Source organism: Glycine soja, chromosome 2 (assembly GCF_004193775.1).
Source record: "Glycine soja cultivar W05 chromosome 2, ASM419377v2, whole genome shotgun sequence".
Classification (NCBI taxonomy): domain Eukaryota; kingdom Viridiplantae; phylum Streptophyta; class Magnoliopsida; order Fabales; family Fabaceae; genus Glycine; species Glycine soja.
Genome location: NC_041003.1, coordinates 47,577,499 through 47,599,595, shown reverse-complemented (window position 1 = coordinate 47,599,595; position 22,097 = coordinate 47,577,499). Strand labels below are relative to the sequence as shown.

The following is a 22,097-nucleotide window of genomic DNA, read 5'->3' as shown; positions in this document are numbered from 1 at the left end:
GAGTTTAAGTATGATATATTATTGATGAGTTTCTAATCTATTAACTTATTAAAAGTTACTCCAAAATTTTAAAAAATTATTAAAAATTAATAATTTAAATTAAAGTAGAATTTATCATAATTTAATTATTTGAATAAGGTGTATGAGTTGTTATAAATGATTTATTACTTGAGTTGATTGTTATGGCTAAAAAAAAGAAAAATTATAATTAATGATAATTTTCAACTAAATTGAATAAAATAAACAGTTTGGGAGCCATATAAATATGTAATGGAACGGCGGGAACAAAGTACAAGCTGGAAGATGAGTTTTCTCGCGGGAAGGTTAGCTGGGAAAGAAGCTGCGTACTTTTTCCAGGAATCCAAACAAGCCGTGGGAAAACTAGCCCAAAAAAATCCTCTTCCTAAGACCAACAACAACAACAACCTTAACTTTCATGAAGTACATGATTGTTCGGATGTGCTTCCCGAGGTTCTAAGGCACTCCCTTCCTTCCAAAGTGTTCAGAAATGATGAAGCCACCTCTTTTTCCTTCTCTGCGTCCAAATGGGTCCTTCGTTCCGACCCCAAAACCCAATCTTCCGTATCCCCTGATGCTCTCAATCCTCTGCGTGCTTATCTTTCCCTGCCCCAAGTCAGCTTTGGCCCTAAAAGGTGGTTCCTTCATCACACTCTGTTTCAATTTCCCAATTCTTTTCACTTTATGAATCAAATTTCATTTGCATAATGTTTTCCTATTTGAATTTCAACTTTGTTTTTAAGTTGAGTTTAATTTTCATGTATTATTCGTACACTATCAATTAATCATAAATCATCGTTCACATGACTTTTAAGATAATTATGGTAAAAATCAATAAACTTATCAAATATGATGATTTGTGATTGAATAATATTGTAAAAATCCGTTAGTGTTACTATATGCTGTTTACTCTGTTAAATTTTATAATTTTGGGATTTAATAGGGCAATGAAGCTGATTGTGGTTCATCTTTTTTTAATGTTTATAATGGGTCGTTTTGTTTGTTCAATTGTTTATACACAATGGTTTTTTGGTTGCACAGGTGGCAACTGCCTGAAGCAGCAAACACGGTTTCAGCCTCAACAGCTAATGAATCGCGTCAAGACAGGTATGCCAGCCATGTTAACCCGGAGAAGTTGAAAGCTGCAGGGGAAGGGCTTGCACATGGTAATTTCATTCTTCTCACTAGCTTTCCCGCTTGTTGTAGATTATTATAATCGGTAAACGTTAGAAGCGATTGCCATTAATGGTAGATAAGATGTTATCTCTGATGCAACATCAAGGAAAAAAATTGTTTTGCACAATGTTGAGTCAGTATCTACTTGACAATTGACTAACTCACATAGTTACACATGTCAGGTTTGGTGCACTCATCTGCTAATGATAGGTGAAAAACTGAGGGTATATAGACAAGACCACCTTAACTTATGGTTATCCTATGATTACTTTGTAAAATGTGATACTCTGAGTTTAACATTGATTAAATAACAATATATTAAACATCAGGTCTTTCTACTTAGCAACTTGGTCCCACCAGTTTGAGTTGATGCGATAGTATAAAGGGGGGAGGCATTGGGTTTAGAGAGTGTATTAATAATTTAGGGAGGGAACTTGTGATACTTTCGAGTTTCTCATCAACTAAATGAGCTAGAGTTAAACCTTCACAGGGTCCCTGTTACAGTAGAGAAACTTGTAATTGTGTGTGATATTAAATTAGCAATATTGGCAAGTTTAAGTGAGCCATCCTCAAGTATAGAGCTTTAAGCTGTTTAAGCTATGTTTTTTTATTTGTTGGGAGTGTTACAATAAGACAGACCTTTTACTTTGAGATTGAGGTTAGAGTGTTTTATATTTTGAATATAGAAATTGAGAAGGAGGGAGAGCGAATTAAGTCATACAATATATGTTGTTTTTATGGGGAAACAAGTAACAGGATACTATTTGGGCAGAAGTTACTTTTCTGGTATAAAAAGGTTTAGGGTTGAGTGTGAACTAATAGGGCTAATAAATAAAATCCAAATAGGCATCATTTTCTCTGTTTTTGGACTAAGTATGATTTAGAGTATGAAAGACTATAGTGGGGCATTAGCAGTTATAATCAGTACTCTGAGAAAAGTGCTTTGGTCTATAGGAACTCAAGGAGAAACATATGGGGGTCATAGATATTAATAGCACACAATACCATTTGCTATAACACTATTACTATCACCAGAAGTTGCACTATTGATACATGTAATGTTGTGTGCTTTAGTTTGGACACACCATATCTATGAAGACAATGCTTATTAATATCCTACCATTTTGGGATATTGAAGCCAGGGAATAACCTCACTTTTTTCTACTTGATTTGCTTGAACATAAAGTTCAGGTGGTTATTTACTTCATTAGATATTGGTTTATGACTTTATTTTGATTTTTTCATGCTCGTCATACCAATAATGAAGTTAAGAGAAAAAGGTTTTTGGCAAACTCTTTGCGTATGATGCTTATGTTTTCTAATGCAATTTTAAATTTCCAATTTTATAGTTGGAAAGGCGTTTGCTGTTGCAACTGCATTTATATTTGGTGGTGCTGCATTGGTATTTGGTGTGGTGGCTTCCAAGTTAGAGCTGCATAATGTAAGTGATTTCAATTATATGCAATTTTTTCTCTCCCTCTCTTAATAAATGTGTATGTTTTTAAATTAGTTAAGTAACCCATTTGAATGCCTAACTTGCTCCATTTTCATTCATCATTCCTCATAAATTATTCATCATGTTGAATGACATATTTAGGACCATAAAACTTCTTCGTATAAGCCTCTGGTATTGTATATCGGTACTGTTTTTTCTTTTATGGATTTTCAGTTGTATTAATAGATCTCTATATTGCCAAATAAAATTCTCCATTATAGTTTGTTAACTTCTTTATCGGAAATTTTTGTTGTGTGTAACAGATGAGTGACATCAAAACTAAGGGAAAAGACTATGTCGAGCCACAACTTGAGAATATCAAAGAGAGATTTGTTCCCTTAAAAATATGGGCAAGTTTTAAACTGTATTTGTATAATCTTCTGAATATTTCAATTCGTGAGCCTAACTCAAAACTTGGATTTGCAGGCTGAGAATATGTCACGAAAGTGGCATATGGAAAGGGACGATGTTAAGCAGAAGACTATCGTAAAGGAGCTGTCTAAAATTTGGGGTGCAAAAAGAACAGATTGAGATTCACAATTTTATTTGTTTTCCTTTTACTTTAGTTGCTTTGGAAATAGTGGCATGGGTATCCAAACATAGATAATTTGGATGGAGTATGCCTCTGTCTGTTGTGGCTGTAAATGTTGAAGCGTGCAGGAGAGTACAAAATAATGTAAGTTAATAATTAATATAGTAATAAATGGCGGAATATGCTTGTTTTGGTTAATTCAACAATAATTTTTCTTTTTCAAGTATATTAGACAATAGACGGTAAGAGAATCTAACTTAGTTGGTGAATATTCCCCTATCACTGTCTTGAATTCATGCAAATATATAACAAGACTAAACAATAGATATCTTGTTAAGGTTCTGAAAACCATAATTTGTCACAACCAGATGGCATTTGGCAATGTGAGATCAATATCTAAAATACTGTCTATGCAAATAAGGCAAAATTATACCATAACATTGGGATGAATTGTGATAGAAAATTTTGCATTGTTGGGCGTTCTTATGTATATATTAGTGATCTTTTTAATCAAGTAAACACGGGATCCCGAAATTCATATGTCCCAAAAATGCTCAGGTATTTTGTTATAGGATTAAAGAGTGATGCATAAAACAACGTTTGGGGCAATAATCTATGCTGTGTTTGGATAAGAGGTATCCAAAAGGTAGAATACCGTTCACAGTAGCTAACCATGCTTTAGAAAGCAAGCTAACATGTTTGGAAAATTTTAATAGAATCAATTTTGCATTCAAAATTATGATTTTGGCTACATGATGGAAATAATTCGCTTAAGACAATATCAAATATAATTGTTCTTTTAATTATATTCTTATTTTTATTTAAATATTTATACACTAATCGTATATCAAAGAATAGTTGAGATTAACTTGGGAAGCTAACATAATTTTGATATAAACGATAATATTAATTATATTTCATTTAAGCATTATCTTCTAAAATGATTAGATTAAAAAAATATAGGAAGTTTTGCTTCTTGAAGAAATTTTAAGTGTGAGATGAATTAACAAATGATAAATTAAGTAACTGTCGTTGTAATCCATCATTTAAGTGTCCTAAAGAATGCTTCCTCAAGGAACAATAATTTTTTTATCAATAAATATTAATTTGTTAATTTTGTTATAAATATCAGCGGGAAAATTAGATCCCGCAACTTCCCCTTATTAGTGATTTGATATGGTGTTTTCTTTGAATGCTTCGTTTTGGAACATCCTATGGACAATTTAAATGATACATCTCGGACTAAATAGTTAAAAAGTAATTTCCATTTATGTTACCTCACTTGATGTGGAAGTGGTATAAATGAATAAAAACATCCTGTTTCCGTTGAAAGATCAAGAGTCAATGAAATGAATAGTAAATCTTGAAAAGAACCACATGAAATTGGATGTGAGGGAAAAACCAATTACGCCACCACATAATCTCTATTTTGTAGGTTGATCTGAATCATATGTAGAAGTAGTTAATATAACTTGTAATCAAGATCAGCTCCATATTTCCAATCCTCGAGATACCGCTTCCAGTGGAAACTAGTCTTGGATGGTAATGCATTTAAAAATGGCTTTGCAATACATAGAATATAAGGGTGTGTTAATTGGATCTGCTAGTATATGCTTTCTGAATAAGTAAGAAGCTTATTAATAAGTGGTTTAGAAGGACTCTGCAAAGATTTTTACCTCACAATAGGATCAGCAAAGGTCGATAAAAAGGTGTAGTAGCCAAGCCCCAGAAAATGTCAGGACCAATCAAGAAGTACAGGAATACCAACCTGGAATAAGATAAAATGCTTAATCCCCTATATTGAAAAGGTTGTTTCACTAATTATGCCACATATTTTTATTGACCTCCAACTAGGTCTTAGATGTTTGTTTGTATAACTAAGAGATAAGAGATAAACATATGAATTTGCACATTCGAAATTAAATTTATATTTTTCATCTTTCAAGCACTAATTTGTTTCTGTATCACATTTTTGGAAACGAATTTGGTTATTTATCCTATAAATTATGCTACAATCTATGTCAGGCAAAGTAGCACAAACATGTAGGAAGAGGGGATGCTGCATTATAAGTTTTCATATTTGAGATATTTATTCATATTTTCATAGTCTTGATATGAAGAAAAGAAACAAAATGTTACTAATAGCTAAAGTTAAGAATTACCTGTTTAAATATGGATGGGAGTATTTTAGGATTTGTTAACATAACCAGGCCCAGTGTCTTGGAAAGAGGACCAAACTGCACAACATCCTGTGATAAATAATAGATGATTCCTCAGGACAGTCATTATTCCAAGTTTAAAATTTGATATTGGTTCTCATCTCAATTAATTGAATCTTTCACAAAGGCACAAAGCAAAAAAACATATCCAGAGTTTCAGACTGGGGCAACAAGTCCACCTGTAGAAACAGTCGGAGCACTGGATCACCAAGCCTCTGCAGAAGTGAAAGATAAAATTGAAGCAACACTGAGTTTTTTTTCATTGACAAATATTAATTGTTAGAATGTTAAATTTGTTAGTAGAGGGAATTGAACCCACGACCATTCCCCCCTTCCCTTCTCCCTTAACCATCCAACCCACCTTATATCTCCAAAAGCAGAATAATAAAGTAAGAAAGAACAAAATAATAATCTGAGTCATGAGAGAAATAAACTACCTGCATACAACTAAAATTCGTATAAAGAAGTTCATTAATAAAATCTGCAGGAACATTGGATTGTTTCTTTGCTGACATTGCTCTTTGGAACAACCACGAAGCACTCAAAGACACACATATATTGATTCAAAGACACACATATTCATGCTTTAATTGTAATATAAAAATCACATGCTTTAATTGACTCAAAGACACACATATATAACACAAGAAAGTATCGTGAATTAATATTCATGGAGGATATTAATAATAAAATATTTATCTAAGCATAACAAAAGTGAGAGTAAGACTGCCAGAGTGCCAGGGTAGTTCATTTTTCTCTACCTTGTAAGCTTGAATGAGTTTCTCATTTATAAGTTTTTATACAAAATAAAACACTGTTGGGTCTTTTCTCTTGGGATTGACAACTAAATTTATTCTGTTACTAAGTAGATAACATGCTAATTTATTGTACTGTTTGATGATATCCCTTGGTTGTTAGATAATTTCATCTTTCAGAGCTCTATGAATTCTGTCATTTCACTGTAACAAGCAAGACCTCATTATCCATCTTTTGCTGTGTTTAGGCAAGTGAATGATGTGATGTATGTTCAAAGTGACTTCAAGACATTAGTTATGGAGAAATACCTAATCGAGATGATTCTTGCTACATAGAGATTGGCAACTAAACTCAAGAAGTTCAGGAATTACAGGATTGAATTTTACTGCTGTGGCTCTTTCAATATCATCTTCTTCCAGGACTCCGACTTCTACAAGTTCCAAAAGCTCCGTAGTTGATATATTCCATTCTTGCTCTCTCCAATGATCAAAACAACACAGACAACACAAAATTAATCCAACCCTTCAAAGAATTTATCGACTCTTTTCTGCGTAGGATAGAATGCTGATATCTCAGTCAATGAAGCTGAAATTACTCCTTTTAGTACATTTCTTTCCACGATGACAACTCGAAGACCCCTAGCACACAAAGGCTGTGGCAATAAAGATTCCCAAAGTGCCTCCATGATAATTGTGAAATTTGGGTTTAATTGATAATCAATTTTGACTAAGAATGATTACAATTTCTTTATTTTATTGTTATTTTTAATGAAATAATGAGGAATTTAATATCATGTTAATTCTTGGCAGGTAGGATTTAAAAGAAGTAAACTACAAGTGCTTTAAAGAAAAATTAATGCAAAAACTTGAAGAAAAGGTTGAAGATAAGACAACTCACTTAGCGCATAAGTCAAGCTCAGGATACCTCCTCGCTTAGTGGCCAAACTCAAGCTTAGTGCGAAGAAGACCCACGAAGAAGCTCAAAGGCACACTTAGCGTGAAATCCCGTACCAAGCACGTGAACGTCTTGCTAAGCCGAGACGTTGATACGCTCAGTAGATCACACATCATCCTATTAAGTCCTGATATGAACCTCCATTGCACAAGGATTGACTTAGGATCGTCTAGGATTAAATCTTGTTGGAAAATTGATTAAGAAAAGGATGAAAAATTGGCGAGATTCAAGGGTTGGATAGTGGCTAATTTCCTGGGCCTTAATAAGGTGAATCTTGGCATAAAATGGATGAATGAGATGGTAAAAACGTATGTCAAGTGGTGGCTGGACAGAAATATAGAAATGGCTATAACTCAAGCTACAGGACTCCAAATGAGGTTATTCCAAAACGAGGTGAAAGGTTTCATTTTGAATTTCAATTTAGGCTCAAGAATTACTTAATTAGAACGAGTAAAACGAGAGTTATGGTCACAAGATAATTCTGGGCAGAATTGGATTTTCTAGAATTGTGATTTGAAAGAATAAGGTTGAAGATGAAATGGTGGAAGGAAAGAATCACTCTTTTCGACGAGGGCAACACACAAAGGATGTGAAAGACCTTTGATATAGTCAGGGTGTTCTTGAATCACTCAAGAACTTAGGAGAATTACTCTCACTAAGATAAAAGAGATAAACTCTAATTTTTCTAAATAAAACTCAACTTTTTTTATTGATAAAATGGTTTAGCTTATAAAGAAGCTTTACCATCAAATTTTACATATGCTTCATTAAAGGAAATTACAATCCACTTAAATTTAGTAATGAGTCATTAACGTAGGGAATGAAAGAACTTAATGGCTGAGTGTAATTGAAATTGTGACAACCAAAAGTCACCCCAAAAGCCATCAAGCCAATCACCATTTTTGGTCTCCTAGAGGCTGATGCCTAAGCTGCCAATTAGGCCCTTATTACAACTTGAACTAAACCAAACTAAAGCCCCTTTGATTAATTAACCCAAAACATATTCTTGGTCAGCCAACTTTACAAGGATTGGGTCATTATTTAGACAAACTAAACACTCTAAAATTAAGACGAAGTGACGTCATTTAGTCCTCCTCCATTTGGGTCATGATACAACTCACAACCTTGGACTTTTCTCCTTGAAACTTAGGTTTGTATTCAAATAGTATGGACAACACTTGTTGAAGAGTTTCCTTTGCTTTCCTTGCTCTAGCCCTTGTCATAGGTCCTCCAAGTCCTTCAAGTGAATCTTTGTCCTTGTTCTTGGTCATGTCCTCATCAAGTCTAGAAGTACGTGCGCCCTCAACATGAGGTCGAGTGAATTTTAAGCTACCTTACCTATAAAAGGAGTAAGAAACAAAAAAGAAAGAAAAGACACACCCAGACTTAGAGTTCTATTGAATACACCCACCCAGAGCATCTCTCATAGGGGAACCCTCTCTCTAACCATTATCTCCTCTTCCTTTATCCATCTCTCTCGTTCTTCCATCCATGTTAGCCTCTAAGGTGTAAAGTCTCTCACGGAAATGAGAGGCTAAATCCTCATTGTTAGGAGCCTAACAGCTAAAGGTCCTTATGGGATATACACCAACTCAAATACAAACAAAATTCATGTGGATTCAACATTCGGATTTCCAAGTAACTTTACTACTTGTGACAATTTGATACATTTGTCAATGAATTAACACTCCACATACTAACACATCATATGATCCCTTTTCTTTGTCAATAAGATCAGATGAGCCAGACAACTTGCAGAGGTTCTTGCACAACTGCAAAATATATATATATATATATATATATATATATATATATATATATATATATATGAAGATTATTACCAGACATATAGAATAGTTTGATTTCCTAAAGGATATAAGAACCATTGAATGACATGAACCTTCTTGAGAGGAGCATATGCTTGACCATAGCCGGTCTAATCTTTTCAAGGCTTCATATGAGTATGCTCCACCAGCACCACCAACTTCTCCACTCACTAAAACACTCTACATAATCCTCTAAAAAAGTAAAATAAATTAGTTTAACTTCGATGTATTTTGAGTATAAAACATTTTACACGATCAACTTTAAAAATCAGTTTATACATTAACTTTTAAAGTAAGCATTATAAAAGTCTACAATCTTATGACAATCTATTATTAAAAGACAATGTAAAACTGTAAGTGCATTCTAATTAAATTCAAAATAAAATGTAAATCTCTATTTGGACTTGTTACATAGAAAACACATCTTGGCATGACACACTGGAGATTCGTACCTGGGTTCTGGAGGGAACAGCTTATGATCTCAAAAGGAGGGATCTTCGGCTAGGCTACATTTCTTCTGTGGGAATGAAATCCCCACTGAGAGCTTAGATATTCCATTAATGGGTTGAAGCGAAGCAATAACATAAAAACAAGCTAAAAAAATTTAGATATGTGGGAATGAAGTAAAGCAACTGCTTTTTCCCTCTTCTTTGTTTGGTTTATCAATGATCATTATCATCATTGAAAAAGGCAACAAATTTGCGCACCACAAGTGGACACGTTCAACCACCAAAACTGTCTATGTCCTTTCCTCCCTATATTTCTCTTTTCTATTTTTCAGTTAATTATATGTCTTAGTTACTACTCTAGAGATATCTTTGTTAGATATGATATGAGAAGTAATATAAATGGGATATAGGGCAAAGAAATAAATAAACTATATGAAAAATATTTTTATATTAATTAGAATTCTAGTTTACTTTTAAAAATAACAAGATTTTTATTCTAATATTTTTAATAAAAAATTATTAATTTCTAATATTTTGTTTTATAAAAATGTATTTACTTTTTAAGAAATTAAAATGTAAAAGAGAAGTTTTCATTTTCCTCCTTCCATTTCATTTGGGGAGAAGGGTTTTTTTATTTCATAAGAAAAAAAAATCACATTTATATTTCTTCTTTTTTAAAAAATAATAAAAATTTTGTATTTCTATTTTATTTTTATTCTTCTTATTTGCTTGCTTCTTATTTTTTCTGTTTTTCATGATCACATCTTAAGAAATATATATTACTAATATACTCTTTAATACTTTTTTTTAATATATTTTCATGAAATATATGTAGGTCTTATTAAACACAAATAGTTGTGTAGGCAACAACAGAGTGGCACTCCACTGTTACTAAATAAAGGTTTCAACTTTGAGGATAAACCTCACCAGTTCCCTGGTTGAAACGAAGCGAAATTTCCACCTGCATCATCTTCAAACCTGCGCTTCTTTTGAACCGGTAAAGTCTCAAACTTCAATCATTTTTTTTTGCTCCTTAGTCGGTGTTCATTTCAACTCAGAAGTCAGAACATCGAAGCTTATCAAGTATGTTAATCACTTGTCATGCATTCACGAATTGAGTCTTGACCAAACCCTAATTAGGAAACTAGTGTTTTGGAATTGATTTGTGTGCTTTGGAATCTGAAGATTTCTTATGTGTATTTTTACGTATGATATCTCCTTCTGAATGACAATCAGTACTTAAAACAACCGGAAGTGAAACATTGATGATTTTCTGAACTTCAATTGTTATTCATTTTTCTGGTCCATTTCCATTCCATTGTTGTGGGTTTCAAAGTTTATAGGTACCAGCTAAGGTAAACCTCAACTTCACTCAGGTTATCTCTTCCCTAATTATTATATATGTGCTATTATTGTCTTCTCAAAATTTCAAGGAAAAAAAATTGGAAAATTGTTTCCTTTTCTAGCCATGTATGATGGGAACAGACACAGCACAACAAACAAATAAAACAAACAAACCATAGGGAAACATTTTTTTTTATGAGGAAATGTTAGTTGTTAGTTTCTGTTAGTGGGGGGATTCGAACCAAGACCTCTCCCCTCCTCCCTTCACCACCAAGCCAACCTTATATCTCCTCCCACATAAGGAAGCATAACTACACATGCTACTATAGAATCATCGGAAGTTTATGTTATAGAGTCAGTTTTTTCCCCTTTGGAGTTAAAAATTAACTGAGATTCCTCATGGTAATTTAAGAGGGAAATGTGTTGGTTTTGGAACTTTTATCCAATGCTCATCATTAAAGTTGGAAGTCTTTGAATTTCCTAAAATCTTTCTTTCAGATTTGTGCTGTTTTGTTAGTGAAGCACATCGAGTGCAAACTGTCGAACAGGCATGGCAAGCCTGTTGACAACATCAGCCATCACCTATTCTCCTCTCAACAATGGTTCCAAGGATTTCAGAAAGTCAGGGAATTCTTCTAAAGGAAGGTGTTGCATAAAAGCAATGGGGATAGAGAAATCCTTGGAGGAATTGTACAATGTGAAGGTGGAAAGAAAAGTGTCTCCTGAGAAACTAGCTGAGCTTGGAGTTTCAAAATGGTCGGTGTGGAAGACTGGGAAAAGCAAGTTGCCCTGGGACTGGCAGGTAGACCAACTGGTGTACATTGAAGAAGGGGAAGTGAGAGTTGTGCCTGAAGGGAGCAACCGTTTCATGCAATTTGTGGCTGGGGACTTGGTCCGTTACCCAAAGTGGTTTGAGGCTGACCTCTGGTTCAACGGTCCATATCAAGAACGTTATAGTTTCAGAGCATATGGTGATGATCATTGATGAGGAGAGATGATGCTTGGTAGCCACTTAGAGTAACATGCACATCTTATCTGGGTGTTTAAAGTAATAGATCTGTTTTATAGTTTTAGTTTTCCAGTTCTAACTGTACTACCTATATATTTGAATGCTTGTGATACTTTGCCATCTTATCATCTGTTTCAAATTTAAATGGTTCATATCAAGAACGTTATAGTTTCAGAGCATATGGTGATGATGATTGATGAGGAGATGATGCTTGGTAACCACTTAAAGTAACATGCACATCTTATCTGGATGTTTTATGTAATTGATGTTTTTTGAAGTTTTAGTTTTCCAGTTCTAAATGTATCACCAATATATTGTGATACTTTGCCATCATTTAAAAGAATTGGTCCTAAATGCTTCTGTTTTATCTTTTTGCACGTTCTGTCTCTGCAAGGCAAGACTTCCCGATTAGTTCATAAAGACCAACTTCATATTTGTCTCCCAAGCAGGATGTAAAATAACAAATCTCCCAAGCATCATAGTATTAAGCACACAGATTCAATTTGTTTTTTACAGCCTTCTATAAGCATATATATATATACACACACATATATATAAATGCAAACGAGTACAAGAAACATCCCGTTATAAACATGAGAGCAAACTTATTCACTTGGAGTTGTAGATGCAACTTTACATTTGGCATAACACTGGGTGGGGTAAGGATGGGTGGGAAGACAATTCCAATCCTTGAAAGGAGACATAGATCCCAAAGAACCCAACCAACAAATGTTTAATAATAAATAAGAAAAGGTCCAATTAAAAGCACCAAACTCTGAACGTGTAATGACCCCTCTAAAAAGAAAAAAAACTGGATCCACTGTGACAGGTTCAGCCAGTGAAGAACAAATAACTGCCAGAGGGAACAATGAGTTGGGATCTTATCCTGCAAATGGCTAAAAGAAATAGAAATTTTACTAATGTTAAAATTACATAAATATGGCAAAAGAAAAGGATTGTTTTTGTATCACTGCATAATCTCGATGGCTAGACTTCTAAACAAACACCGCCTATTATAAACTACATTCCTTATGGTACATAGTACAACCCATGATTCCAGAACAAATGATGAGATAAAAAAGCCCAGAAACAAGGAGCAGTCTGGTATCCACATCAACCCCCCATTCACCTTTGTTCCTCATCATGGGGTCAGAACAAACAATTTGGATCTCTGATGGCTCTCAACCACCTGCAGTTGCCAATTGATTAGCACTGGTAGCAATTGCAACAGAGGACACAAATCTTGAGACAAGGATGGCCTCATTGCTTACAGCATTAGCTGCAGCAACATCTTCCAGTTGTTTCCATATGGATTCTCGCTTCTCTTGCTTCTCCCTATCATTGATTTCTTCTTCTTGGAATCTCTTCAAGCATTCATCAAAAAGTGCCTGGTCAGCATCAGAGAATATTTTTCTAACATTCATGGTCAAGCTTTGAACAGCTTGATTCCAATGGCCCCGTATATTTTTCTCCATAGCAGGGAAGATTATAGGCAGTATCACTTTGCTGTTTTGTAAGATCAAATTTCGAATATGATCATTGTTCCACAGAAACAGTGCTCGTTCAGCTACCTGCCAACAAAATCAAGTCAATATCAAATCTAATTCAATAAATCCTAGGTAAATTTTAATTTGAACACATGCTTTCATATAACACTTATGCGGTGTTTCATTGTTTCTTTGAATCTTTTGAGACTGATTCCAGATAACAAAACTAAAGTATGTTGTATTGTAGCACTGCAGCTTGTAACACAATACAAAAATCTACGAAGTCTATAGTTGTCACAAATACAAGTTCTAACATAAAAGACAGCCATATATAATATTTTTGTTGGCAACATAAATTCATCTTTCAAGCAAAATACAATAATCATTTCATATGAAATTATGAATAGCATCTTTATGGAAAAAGTTCTGCAGTGCCACATCTGACGCCCCGCCCGCCCCCAAAAAAAAAAGAAAAGAAAAGAAAATGGCAATGTAACAAAGTTTAGCTTTCTAGTATCAATACAAGTGCTCTGATCTGATGGCTGAGCTGCTTACATTTGTTAAATTTATTGCAATTTCGAGAGGTAATCATCAAATATTAGAGAACATCTAAGATATCTAAGAGAAGCAAAGTGAGAATGGAAATGAATAACATAGAAATAGAGATACAGAGCTGTGTCACGGGTGTTAGAAAATGCTAATAAAATGAATGCAGACAGAAGACATCACAAATGAGGAAAAAAATATGGGGGAATTTCATAAGCACCTGAAAGTGTAAGCTATTGAGGCATCTACCAATTTGACGAAATAGTGGGATCACACATCGCTGAAATTCTGCTGCTTGAGTTGCCTCTAAAACTTCCTCCAACTCACTAAGGAACATTACCTCCTTTGCACTATTAGTTATCGGCCAATATTTCAAAAGGCCTCTTACCACAGTATCGGCTAGTTTGACGTCCTTCTCAACAAACTGAGTTATGCAATACGAAAGCTGTTGATGATAAAGAGCAACACACTTAGGCTTGTGAAGCGGGATCAACGCACGGGCAAGAAACAGCTTATGCTCTTCCTTCAAAGGCAAAGCAAAACCATTAATTATGCTGCCCAATATTTCAAGCAACTCTGCAATCCCACTGTGTTTCTCTGTCTCAAATATGAACCTGTAAAAGATATTGTTGATGGCTTTTCTAATGAATGGCCGATGCACCATGAACTTTCCATAAATACGGTGGAGGATAGTCTTCAGGTAATCCCTCTCTCTTTGGTCTTCTGAGTCAAAAAGGTCGAGCAGCTTCAACACAAACGAATGATCAATGTATCTTTTAGCAAGCTTAGCATCCGTCTCAGGTGAAGCCACAAATCTGAAGAGAAATTCATACACAATCTGCAGATGAGGCCATGCCGGTTCCAAAACATGTTCCTCTTCGTCAGGCTCACCCATGTCTTCCAAATTTCCATCATGATTGGAAGAAGGCAGAGCACGAAACAAATTGGTCGCCACCATCTTCGTCATCTCCTGCATCGCTAACTCGTTGAACTTCGAATTCACAGACGAAACATAATCAACAAGCTCAAGTAGAGTTTGCCGCTTAACGTCCTTCTCTTTGAGATGCTTGACAGGATCATTGAAATCAAACACAACACAGCACATATTCAACTTTCTGATAAAAAGATTCTGCTTCTCCGAGCTAGGAACATCCCTGAAACTAGGCAAAGCCTCATAAGCTGCCGAAGCCATTACTGAACCTGAAGTAGGAGCTGATTTCTTAGATTGATTTGAATAGTATTGAGCAATAGTCTCATTCCCAGAACGAGACCCAACTGAACAAGAACTTGAAGATTTTGAAGAAACTGAATTGGACTTCAAGAGGGTATTATTAGAAGATGAGTTCAGTGAGAAACCATCATTGAACCCTCCTTCCCCGTTTGAATTATTGTGAGATGATTTTGAGGGTTTGCGAGGAATTTTACCGAATATCTGTTTAATCATATCTAGAACACCCCCAGAACCAGAAAAAAAAAAAAAAAAAAAAAAAAAAACCAACAACCCCAACTATCTACAAATGAATCAAACTTTCACAACCTCGATCAATAACATTATCGAAAACAGCTAATGAAACACGTGGGAGGGTGCGATTTAAGCATGCCCGAATACCCTAATCCGAAACCCATACCTCGAAAAACATCACTGAAAATTGTACTCATAAATTCACGGATTGTGGGTGCATGCGCTAGGGCGTGAAGAAATTGAAGGAATGAAGAAGTGGAAAGAACTTACATTGAGAATAAGAGTGAGAAGATGCTACAAGAGTGGAAGAAAATTGGGGAGAGTGAAGTTAAAAAGAGGGAAATTGGTCACAGGAAATTTGCCCTAGTGAGAGAAAGTTGATGATGTATGTGGCCCAATTTTGATATTTGAATTTTATTAATTTTTTATATTTTCATAACACAAAAGTTAGTCACATGTTCTCTTATATGCTTTTTTTAAATAGATTTTTTTGATTATTAATTAAAATTTATTAAAAGTTATAAATTTTGATGAAATTTAATCAATGATAAAATATGTTAAACAATATTTATTGTTATAAATTAAAATTTATAATAAATTGATGCTTAATTTACGTACATAAATTTTGTCAAATTAAATGAATTATATCGAAGAATTAGTATTTTACTCTCTAGTCTCTACCCAAAGATATTACGAGTATAGCTAAAAAGTTTTATGAAATTAATTTATAAAATTTAAAATTATATAATGTTAAAAAAATAAAACTTTGTCAAATATATTAAAATGATACTACCATTTTATTAAGTGTATGTTTTCTCGTATAAATAAAAGACAAAAACTTTATAACAATTTACGTATAAATCAAAAACAAAAATGTTATAACAATTTATGCACTCGACTCAATTAAATAAGTTACAACTTTAATATTAAGTATTTGTTTGGAGAGATATTTAGGTATTTTACAAGTTAGTAATTAACTTTTTTAAAAAAAGGGAAAAAAAGTTAATAGAAGTGTTATATTATGTTTTTTTTTCAAAAAATATTAACTTGAAAGTTTTGATTTAATTAGTTAAAACTTGACAAACAAAAGTTACAGATTGCATTTTTTTTTCAGTTTTTTTTTGTTCTTTTAATTTAGATGTTGGCATTAATTAGTCTTACATGATCAATAAGGTCTATTTAGAATAGTTTAGAAATACTCTTTTATTAGTTGATTTTAGATTTCAGACTTCATAATAATTTAAAACTTCTTTTTATCAATTATTTATGGATTTTAAGTTTATCAATTATTTACTTGGATAGGTTTTTAGTTAGTGTTTATGTTTCTTTTGTTTCCTTTTGATGTAGCTTGTATAAATATTAAATAGGGATACCAATTCATTGGTTTGCACCTGTATCAGTGTCAATAGTATGAATATCATTTTGATCAACAGCTGCACACTCTGCTCCCTCTTACTGATATTTTGGTGGTTAAATAAGAGCATTAGACCTAATTGTGTTAGTGATCCCTATCTACATAATAAGGTGAGAGGAACCTTGACTCGGGAGTGTAACATTATTTTTAGTCAAATATTTCGTATTCTCTTCTTTGGTGAAAGTATTTTCTTTTTTCCTCTAAAATTTGAAAAACCAATACGGTATTAAGAATTCAAACCAGATTTTTATATTAAACTCTCTTCCCGTGATTTCCCAATTGGAAAGTACCTAATATATAAAAGTTGAGTCACTCATTATCACATTATTAGTAAAATTAGGGATTTGAAAGAAGAATATAAATTAAATTTTTTAATATTATGTTGTTACACCAAAATAAGTAATTTGAAGGAAAAAGAATATTTTACGTTTTGTGTCACTAGATATATTTTAATAAAATCAATAACTTTTCACATTAATAATAATTTAAATTATTTGTAATATTTAATTTTACATATTAAATTAATATGAAGGAGAAATTATTAAATAAAATAAATATAAAATTTTACACTAATTTAATATTACTATTTATGCACAAATTTATTTATTTTTATAATTAGTTACTTTAAAATATATTTCTGAAAAAATAATAAATTAAATTTATGACTTTAAAGTTATAAAATAATACAATATAATATGAAAATAAAAAATATAAAAATTATATATATATATATATATATATATGTTTAAAAATAAAATTATTAATAGATATATTCAATGTTAATTATTTAAAATAGAACTAATTAGATAAGTGTAAATTAATGATAGAAGATTAATAGTTAATATTAATATAAAAAAAATTACATTATTTTGTAAATTTTATTTTATAAAGTATTTTTTTTTAAAACTATAAATGCAATAATTAAAAAATAAATATTATTGGTTTCACTTTTATATAAAAATAACTATATGTAAAAATATATGTTATAAAATTTATCGTATTATAAAGTTAACAATATTTTTTAATTTTAAAATATATTTTCTAATATAACTCTTTGTTCAATGATTATTTTAATACTACAATGAAATTACACAATAAATAATAATAAGATTCAACAGTTACATGTATTAAAATACTATTAAATCATATTAATCAAGATCAGCACAAAACTATAATAAATACATGAATGAGTTTTAAACTTGAATTTTATGCAAAATAAATAAATATATAAATTTAAACTCTAAATTAACTTATTTATAAAATATAATTTTCAATTAAATTCATCCATAATCATTTAAATGTACTAACCTAATTATATAATTTTGATACCATTTTAAATAATAATTTTCACATTAATAGTAAACTAAATAATATTTAACTATGCTTGATTTTATTTTTTAAAAAAATAAGGTACATTAAAGTATATATTTTACAAAATAACTAAAAAAATTTATAATATTATATATTAAAATTTCCTAAGACATTATTATTATATATAATAAAATAGTAGATATTATATGACCATTATTACTTAAATAAACAATAAATTTTAATATATTTAATTTTAAGATAAAATTAACTCAACTAAAAATATAATTAATCAACTTTCTCATTAATAATATAATTATTTTTAATATAATACAAAATATTTAAAATTATTGTTTTTATTTTTATCTATATATAATTAAAAAAAGACCCGTGCAAACCCACTGGTTCAAAGTCTACTTCTCATTAAATCAAATTTCATTACTTGTAACTCATGGGTGGGTGAATACCATTAAAAGGTTTTAAAAAAATTCACTTACACGTACTTAATCCAATCATTAATGTAACTTAGCTCACTTAAAACCTAAATAGTAAATCATCCTCTTAAATTGGTAACAATTTAGGGGTTGGAGGGAGGGGATCCAAGTTAATAGTAATTTGCACCGGCTATTAGGATTTTTAGAAGTCCAAATTTATTGAAGACAACAATACAAAATAGATGTGACAATCACTTCTCGTAGGGCTATTTATACCATTATTGGGTGCGAAAAAGCATCATTCATAGCCCACAGCATTGCACTCAACTAGTACACACTAAAACTACACCCTAAACAAAAGTAATACGCAAAGTTGAGGTAGCATCTAGGAGCAGTTTTGCGCTGGACAGTTAGATAGCAGACACTGAAGATTTAGAACCGATTTTGAAGGGAAAGATGATGCAAGTTAACAGCTTGTCGTTATGATCCTTAAAATTCAGCTTCACATTATAGGTGCCCTGCATAAGTAGCACGATTAAATAATTAGGCAAAGAACCCATTGTGTTAAATGTTCAAGGTAAAACAGATACGTTGTAAATCAGAAATTCATTGAAGACCATAACAAGAACAAGCTGAGGAATGCAGGAATGACATATATCATAACATGCGGTTATCAAGGAAAAACTGATCTAATAGTTGCTTGGAGTAATTAGTAGCACATTTAGCTACAGGAGTTATAGTTCAAATGGCCCTTGATTAACAAATAACAATCAAAATTTGTGCTTGAGTTGTAATGATATATAAGAGCTCCAACAGTTTATGTATAGACGAAACCAGTAAAAGGGGAGGAGGAAACATCAAATTCTTTTGATCATGATAGCTTAATATCGTTGTCACTTCTACAACTTGTTACTAGGACTCTTCAAAAAGTATTAGAGAACCAAATTAAACCACCAACTAAATTGAATTGAGAGTTAGAAAACCAAACAATTTTCATCAGTGAACGGAACAAAGAAATAGTATGGTTCAATTTGGGAGAGAACCATTTTCCAGTTTGGTTCAGAGAGAACCATGTTCCAGTTTAGTTTGGTTTAGTTTCCTGTGCTGAACCAAACCATGATTGATCCAAAAGTATTATGAACCAAACAGATCCATGAACCATTAAGGGTTCAAAAACCGAAACATTTTTACTGGTGTACTGAACCAAAGAAATAGTTCATGTGAAACGTTTTCTAGTTCAGTTCGGACTAACCGTTTTCTGGTTCCCTTCATTTTTCTGTATTAAACCGTGAACAATACTACTTCTTAGTTATTACCATTATTCACATCACAATATGTTTTGCTTTTTAACAGCTAAAAACCAGAAAGGGGAATTAGTAGTGCAGGTTTGCTTTGCAAATGCCCAATAATGCCATAATGAGAAAATGAGTTGATGCCTTGCCAAGTAAGTTCATAGATTTGAAGAGGTCCCAATCCCATACAGATGTCAAGGGAACACAGACTTTATTTTGTTGATAGGATAATATTCTCAGATTAGCCACAGAACTGTGAATATATTTGGTAAAGTGGGAAGTGGAAACTAACTGGTGGGGTAACCGGAGGCAATAATTCGGTGTGAACGAGCACAAAGTTGCCTGCAGGTACTGGGCATGGTGCTTCCTCACAGAGATCATGGAGAAATGTAGCAGGTTGTGCTTCTATTCCAGCATAAGAAATTTCATATAACAAGTCCCCGCTTTGAATTGGTTCAGCTGCATCAATAATAGGTACAATCTCCACTCATTAGTAATGTAAGTTAATAGGTCAAAATCTAAACATAAAAGCTTTATACTAACAAAAAGAAAAGCTTATTATGTTTGTACTTTGTACTTATACATGACTAGTTTTTAAAAAACAAGTTCTTTTCGGAATTTTTTCATGTTAAGCAGCTCATGCAAACATAATGTATTACAAGAATAACATATATATAAATAAATAAATACAATGGCAAAATATTATAGAAATTGAGTCAACACTCACGAGTATAAGCTGGGATCTTAAAGGTGAATGGCACTCCTCTCTCCACGGGGTCAGGCAATATTTCCACTCCACTCACCTTCACAGCATAGTCTGCATTCTTTTCTGCATAGCATAAAATTCAAATCAATACAGAAAGAGCTAACAAACCAAGTGATACAAGCACCAAAAACCACTAACCAGACAGGTAACTTAAGATTTACATATTGAAAAGCAGCATTTTAGAGTTTCCTAAATAAAGACAAATCCGCTAAAACATTTGGGAGTTAGAGGACCGTACCACATCACAGTGACAGCAGAAATGGAGAAGTATAAATTAAAAAATAAAAATAAAAATAAAACTAATTCTGCTATAGGCTATAGCTAGGCTTAAAATATAAAGAAATAATTAAATCAAATAGAAATAATTTATCAGAACACTTATAAATTTCTTAACTACTACGGCTGAAAAATAAGAAAACAATTGGAAATGGTAAATTACACAGATAACCTTTACATTTTTGCTCAATTCAACCATTCCGTTTCTAATTAAACAAAAAAAAAAAAAAAAAACTAATGTTTCAATTTCAAATTCATTTACCCGTTGTCATCATGCGATGCGCACATGACAACTTTTTTATTCCCCTAACCCTAACTTATTTGAAAATAAAAAAAAACCAAAAGCAAGATGCCATGGGTCCTCTGTTAGGTATTCCCTTGATGGCTTAAGTTAACCATATTTTACCGTTTCTCGTTAACTAAGAGCATTGCAAATGGCAGAAGAACCCATTACAGAGTGGAATCTCACATTGAAAGCTCACTATTTTTCCATAACTAAGATGGGGCATGAAAGTTGAATGAAACAAAATGATGAACTAAAATAAAATGAAGAGTAAAGGTAGTTTAGTTAGCTACCACAGTACTTGAAAGTGGGAGCTGGAGCATGAGATTGAGCTTGAGCACGAAACGCAGAAAGAAGCAAAGTGATGGGCGATAGGCATAAAAGGAAGTAAAGAGCGGAAGCAGAGTTAGACGCCATGGTTATGGATGTGGAATGCGCCACCTTTGGCATCATATATACATCAATAATAAATTAATATTAGTATCGAAAAAAATCAATAAATTAATACTAACGTGTGTTGCGTGCAACGTATGAAGGTTATTATCGATTATTTAATTGATATCATATACCAACATAAAAAAAAACCATATATTATAATAAAAAATGTTAAATCGTAATGTACATCTCGAGGTTTTTAAATTCTTCATTTTGGTTTCCGATTCATTGACTATTGACTAATAATTATGATATATTAAATTAATTATAAATTAAATTAATTATAAATTAAATAAAATTTATTAATCACTAAAAGACTTTGATAAAAAAAACTATTAACCTAATGTGAGATTTGATGGAACTATGTGTAGTACTACAAGTAGAAAATATGTTTGGAGAAAAGAAGAGGACATAATATTATAAAAAATTATAATTAATAATTTTTTATAATTAATAATTTTTGATTAATTTATAATTAACTCGATAACTCAATTAATTAAAATAAATGTTTAATAATTCATAAAAGAATCAAAATTATCAATTTATAAAAATAGAAAAACAAAATAGAACAATTAAAACCCAAAAAAAAACTAAAATCATAAATTTAAGAAATTAA

The 22,097-nt window shown here is 32.1% G+C and overlaps 4 protein-coding genes and 1 long non-coding RNA gene across 6 annotated transcripts; 2 read left to right on the top strand and 3 right to left on the bottom strand.

Annotated features, from left to right (window-relative positions):
* Window positions 1-297: 297 nt before the first annotated feature.
* Window positions 298-3,427, top strand: LOC114400346. The gene is made up of 5 exons (XM_028362786.1): window positions 298-653; window positions 1,060-1,184; window positions 2,544-2,635; window positions 2,953-3,039; window positions 3,116-3,427. The coding sequence occupies exons 1-5, from the start codon at window positions 304-306 to the stop codon at window positions 3,218-3,220; spliced, it is 759 nt and encodes a 252-aa protein (XP_028218587.1). The 5' UTR covers window positions 298-303; the 3' UTR covers window positions 3,221-3,427.
* Window positions 3,428-4,449: 1,022 nt separating this feature from the next.
* Window positions 4,450-9,613, bottom strand: LOC114400339. 2 transcript variants are annotated; one of them, XR_003663935.1, is made up of 6 exons: window positions 9,429-9,613; window positions 9,051-9,168; window positions 5,620-5,655; window positions 5,384-5,470; window positions 4,898-4,989; window positions 4,450-4,782 (listed from the first exon to the last, which is right to left on the bottom strand). It is a non-coding gene; the product is annotated as an uncharacterized LOC114400339 (long non-coding RNA). The 2 variants fall into 2 exon arrangements; XR_003663936.1 differs by lacking the exon at window positions 9,051-9,168.
* Window positions 9,614-10,277: 664 nt separating this feature from the next.
* LOC114400332 lies at window positions 10,278-12,118 on the top strand. The gene is made up of 2 exons (XM_028362762.1): window positions 10,278-10,422; window positions 11,268-12,118. The coding sequence occupies exon 2, from the start codon at window positions 11,320-11,322 to the stop codon at window positions 11,752-11,754; it is 435 nt and encodes a 144-aa protein (XP_028218563.1). The 5' UTR covers window positions 10,278-10,422; window positions 11,268-11,319; the 3' UTR covers window positions 11,755-12,118.
* A 494-nt stretch (window positions 12,119-12,612) lies between these two features.
* LOC114400328 (serine/threonine protein phosphatase 2A 59 kDa regulatory subunit B' gamma isoform-like) lies at window positions 12,613-15,672 on the bottom strand. The gene is made up of 2 exons (XM_028362749.1): window positions 14,032-15,672; window positions 12,613-13,349 (listed from the first exon to the last, which is right to left on the bottom strand). Exons 1-2 carry the CDS (start codon window positions 15,253-15,255, stop codon window positions 12,960-12,962), a joined length of 1,614 nt encoding a protein of 537 aa, XP_028218550.1. The 5' UTR covers window positions 15,256-15,672; the 3' UTR covers window positions 12,613-12,959.
* Window positions 15,673-18,622: 2,950 nt separating this feature from the next.
* Window positions 18,623-21,565, bottom strand: LOC114400322 (putative phosphatidylglycerol/phosphatidylinositol transfer protein DDB_G0282179). Its single transcript, XM_028362736.1, has 4 exons — window positions 21,340-21,565; window positions 20,449-20,550; window positions 20,014-20,180; window positions 18,623-18,947 (listed from the first exon to the last, which is right to left on the bottom strand). The coding sequence occupies exons 1-4, from the start codon at window positions 21,497-21,499 to the stop codon at window positions 18,840-18,842; spliced, it is 537 nt and encodes a 178-aa protein (XP_028218537.1). The 5' UTR covers window positions 21,500-21,565; the 3' UTR covers window positions 18,623-18,839.
* Window positions 21,566-22,097: the final 532 nt, after the last annotated feature.

Excerpts from the sequence above, each read along its gene's own strand:
- LOC114400346 (XM_028362786.1), top strand. The coding sequence starts at position 304 with ATGAGTTTTCTCGCGGGAAGGTTAGCTGGGAAAGAAGCTGCGTACTTT. Across the intron at positions 1,185-2,543 it reads AGGGGAAGGGCTTGCACATG|TTGGAAAGGCGTTTGCTGTT; the intron begins GTAATTTCATTC and ends CCAATTTTATAG. Across the intron at positions 2,636-2,952 it reads CCAAGTTAGAGCTGCATAAT|ATGAGTGACATCAAAACTAA; the intron begins GTAAGTGATTTC and ends TGTGTGTAACAG.
- LOC114400322 (XM_028362736.1), bottom strand. The coding sequence starts at position 21,499 with ATGATGCCAAAGGTGGCGCATTCCACATCCATAACCATGGCGTCTAAC. Across the intron at positions 20,551-21,339 it reads TCCCACTTTCAAGTACTGTG|AAAAGAATGCAGACTATGCT; the intron begins GTAGCTAACTAA and ends TATGCTATGCAG. Across the intron at positions 18,948-20,013 it reads TGCCTCCGGTTACCCCACCA|GGCACCTATAATGTGAAGCT; the intron begins GTTAGTTTCCAC and ends CTACTTATGCAG.
- LOC114400332 (XM_028362762.1), top strand. The coding sequence starts at position 11,320 with ATGGCAAGCCTGTTGACAACATCAGCCATCACCTATTCTCCTCTCAAC.
- LOC114400328 (XM_028362749.1), bottom strand. The coding sequence starts at position 15,255 with ATGATTAAACAGATATTCGGTAAAATTCCTCGCAAACCCTCAAAATCA. Across the intron at positions 13,350-14,031 it reads TCAATAGCTTACACTTTCAG|GTAGCTGAACGAGCACTGTT; the intron begins GTGCTTATGAAA and ends TTTTGTTGGCAG.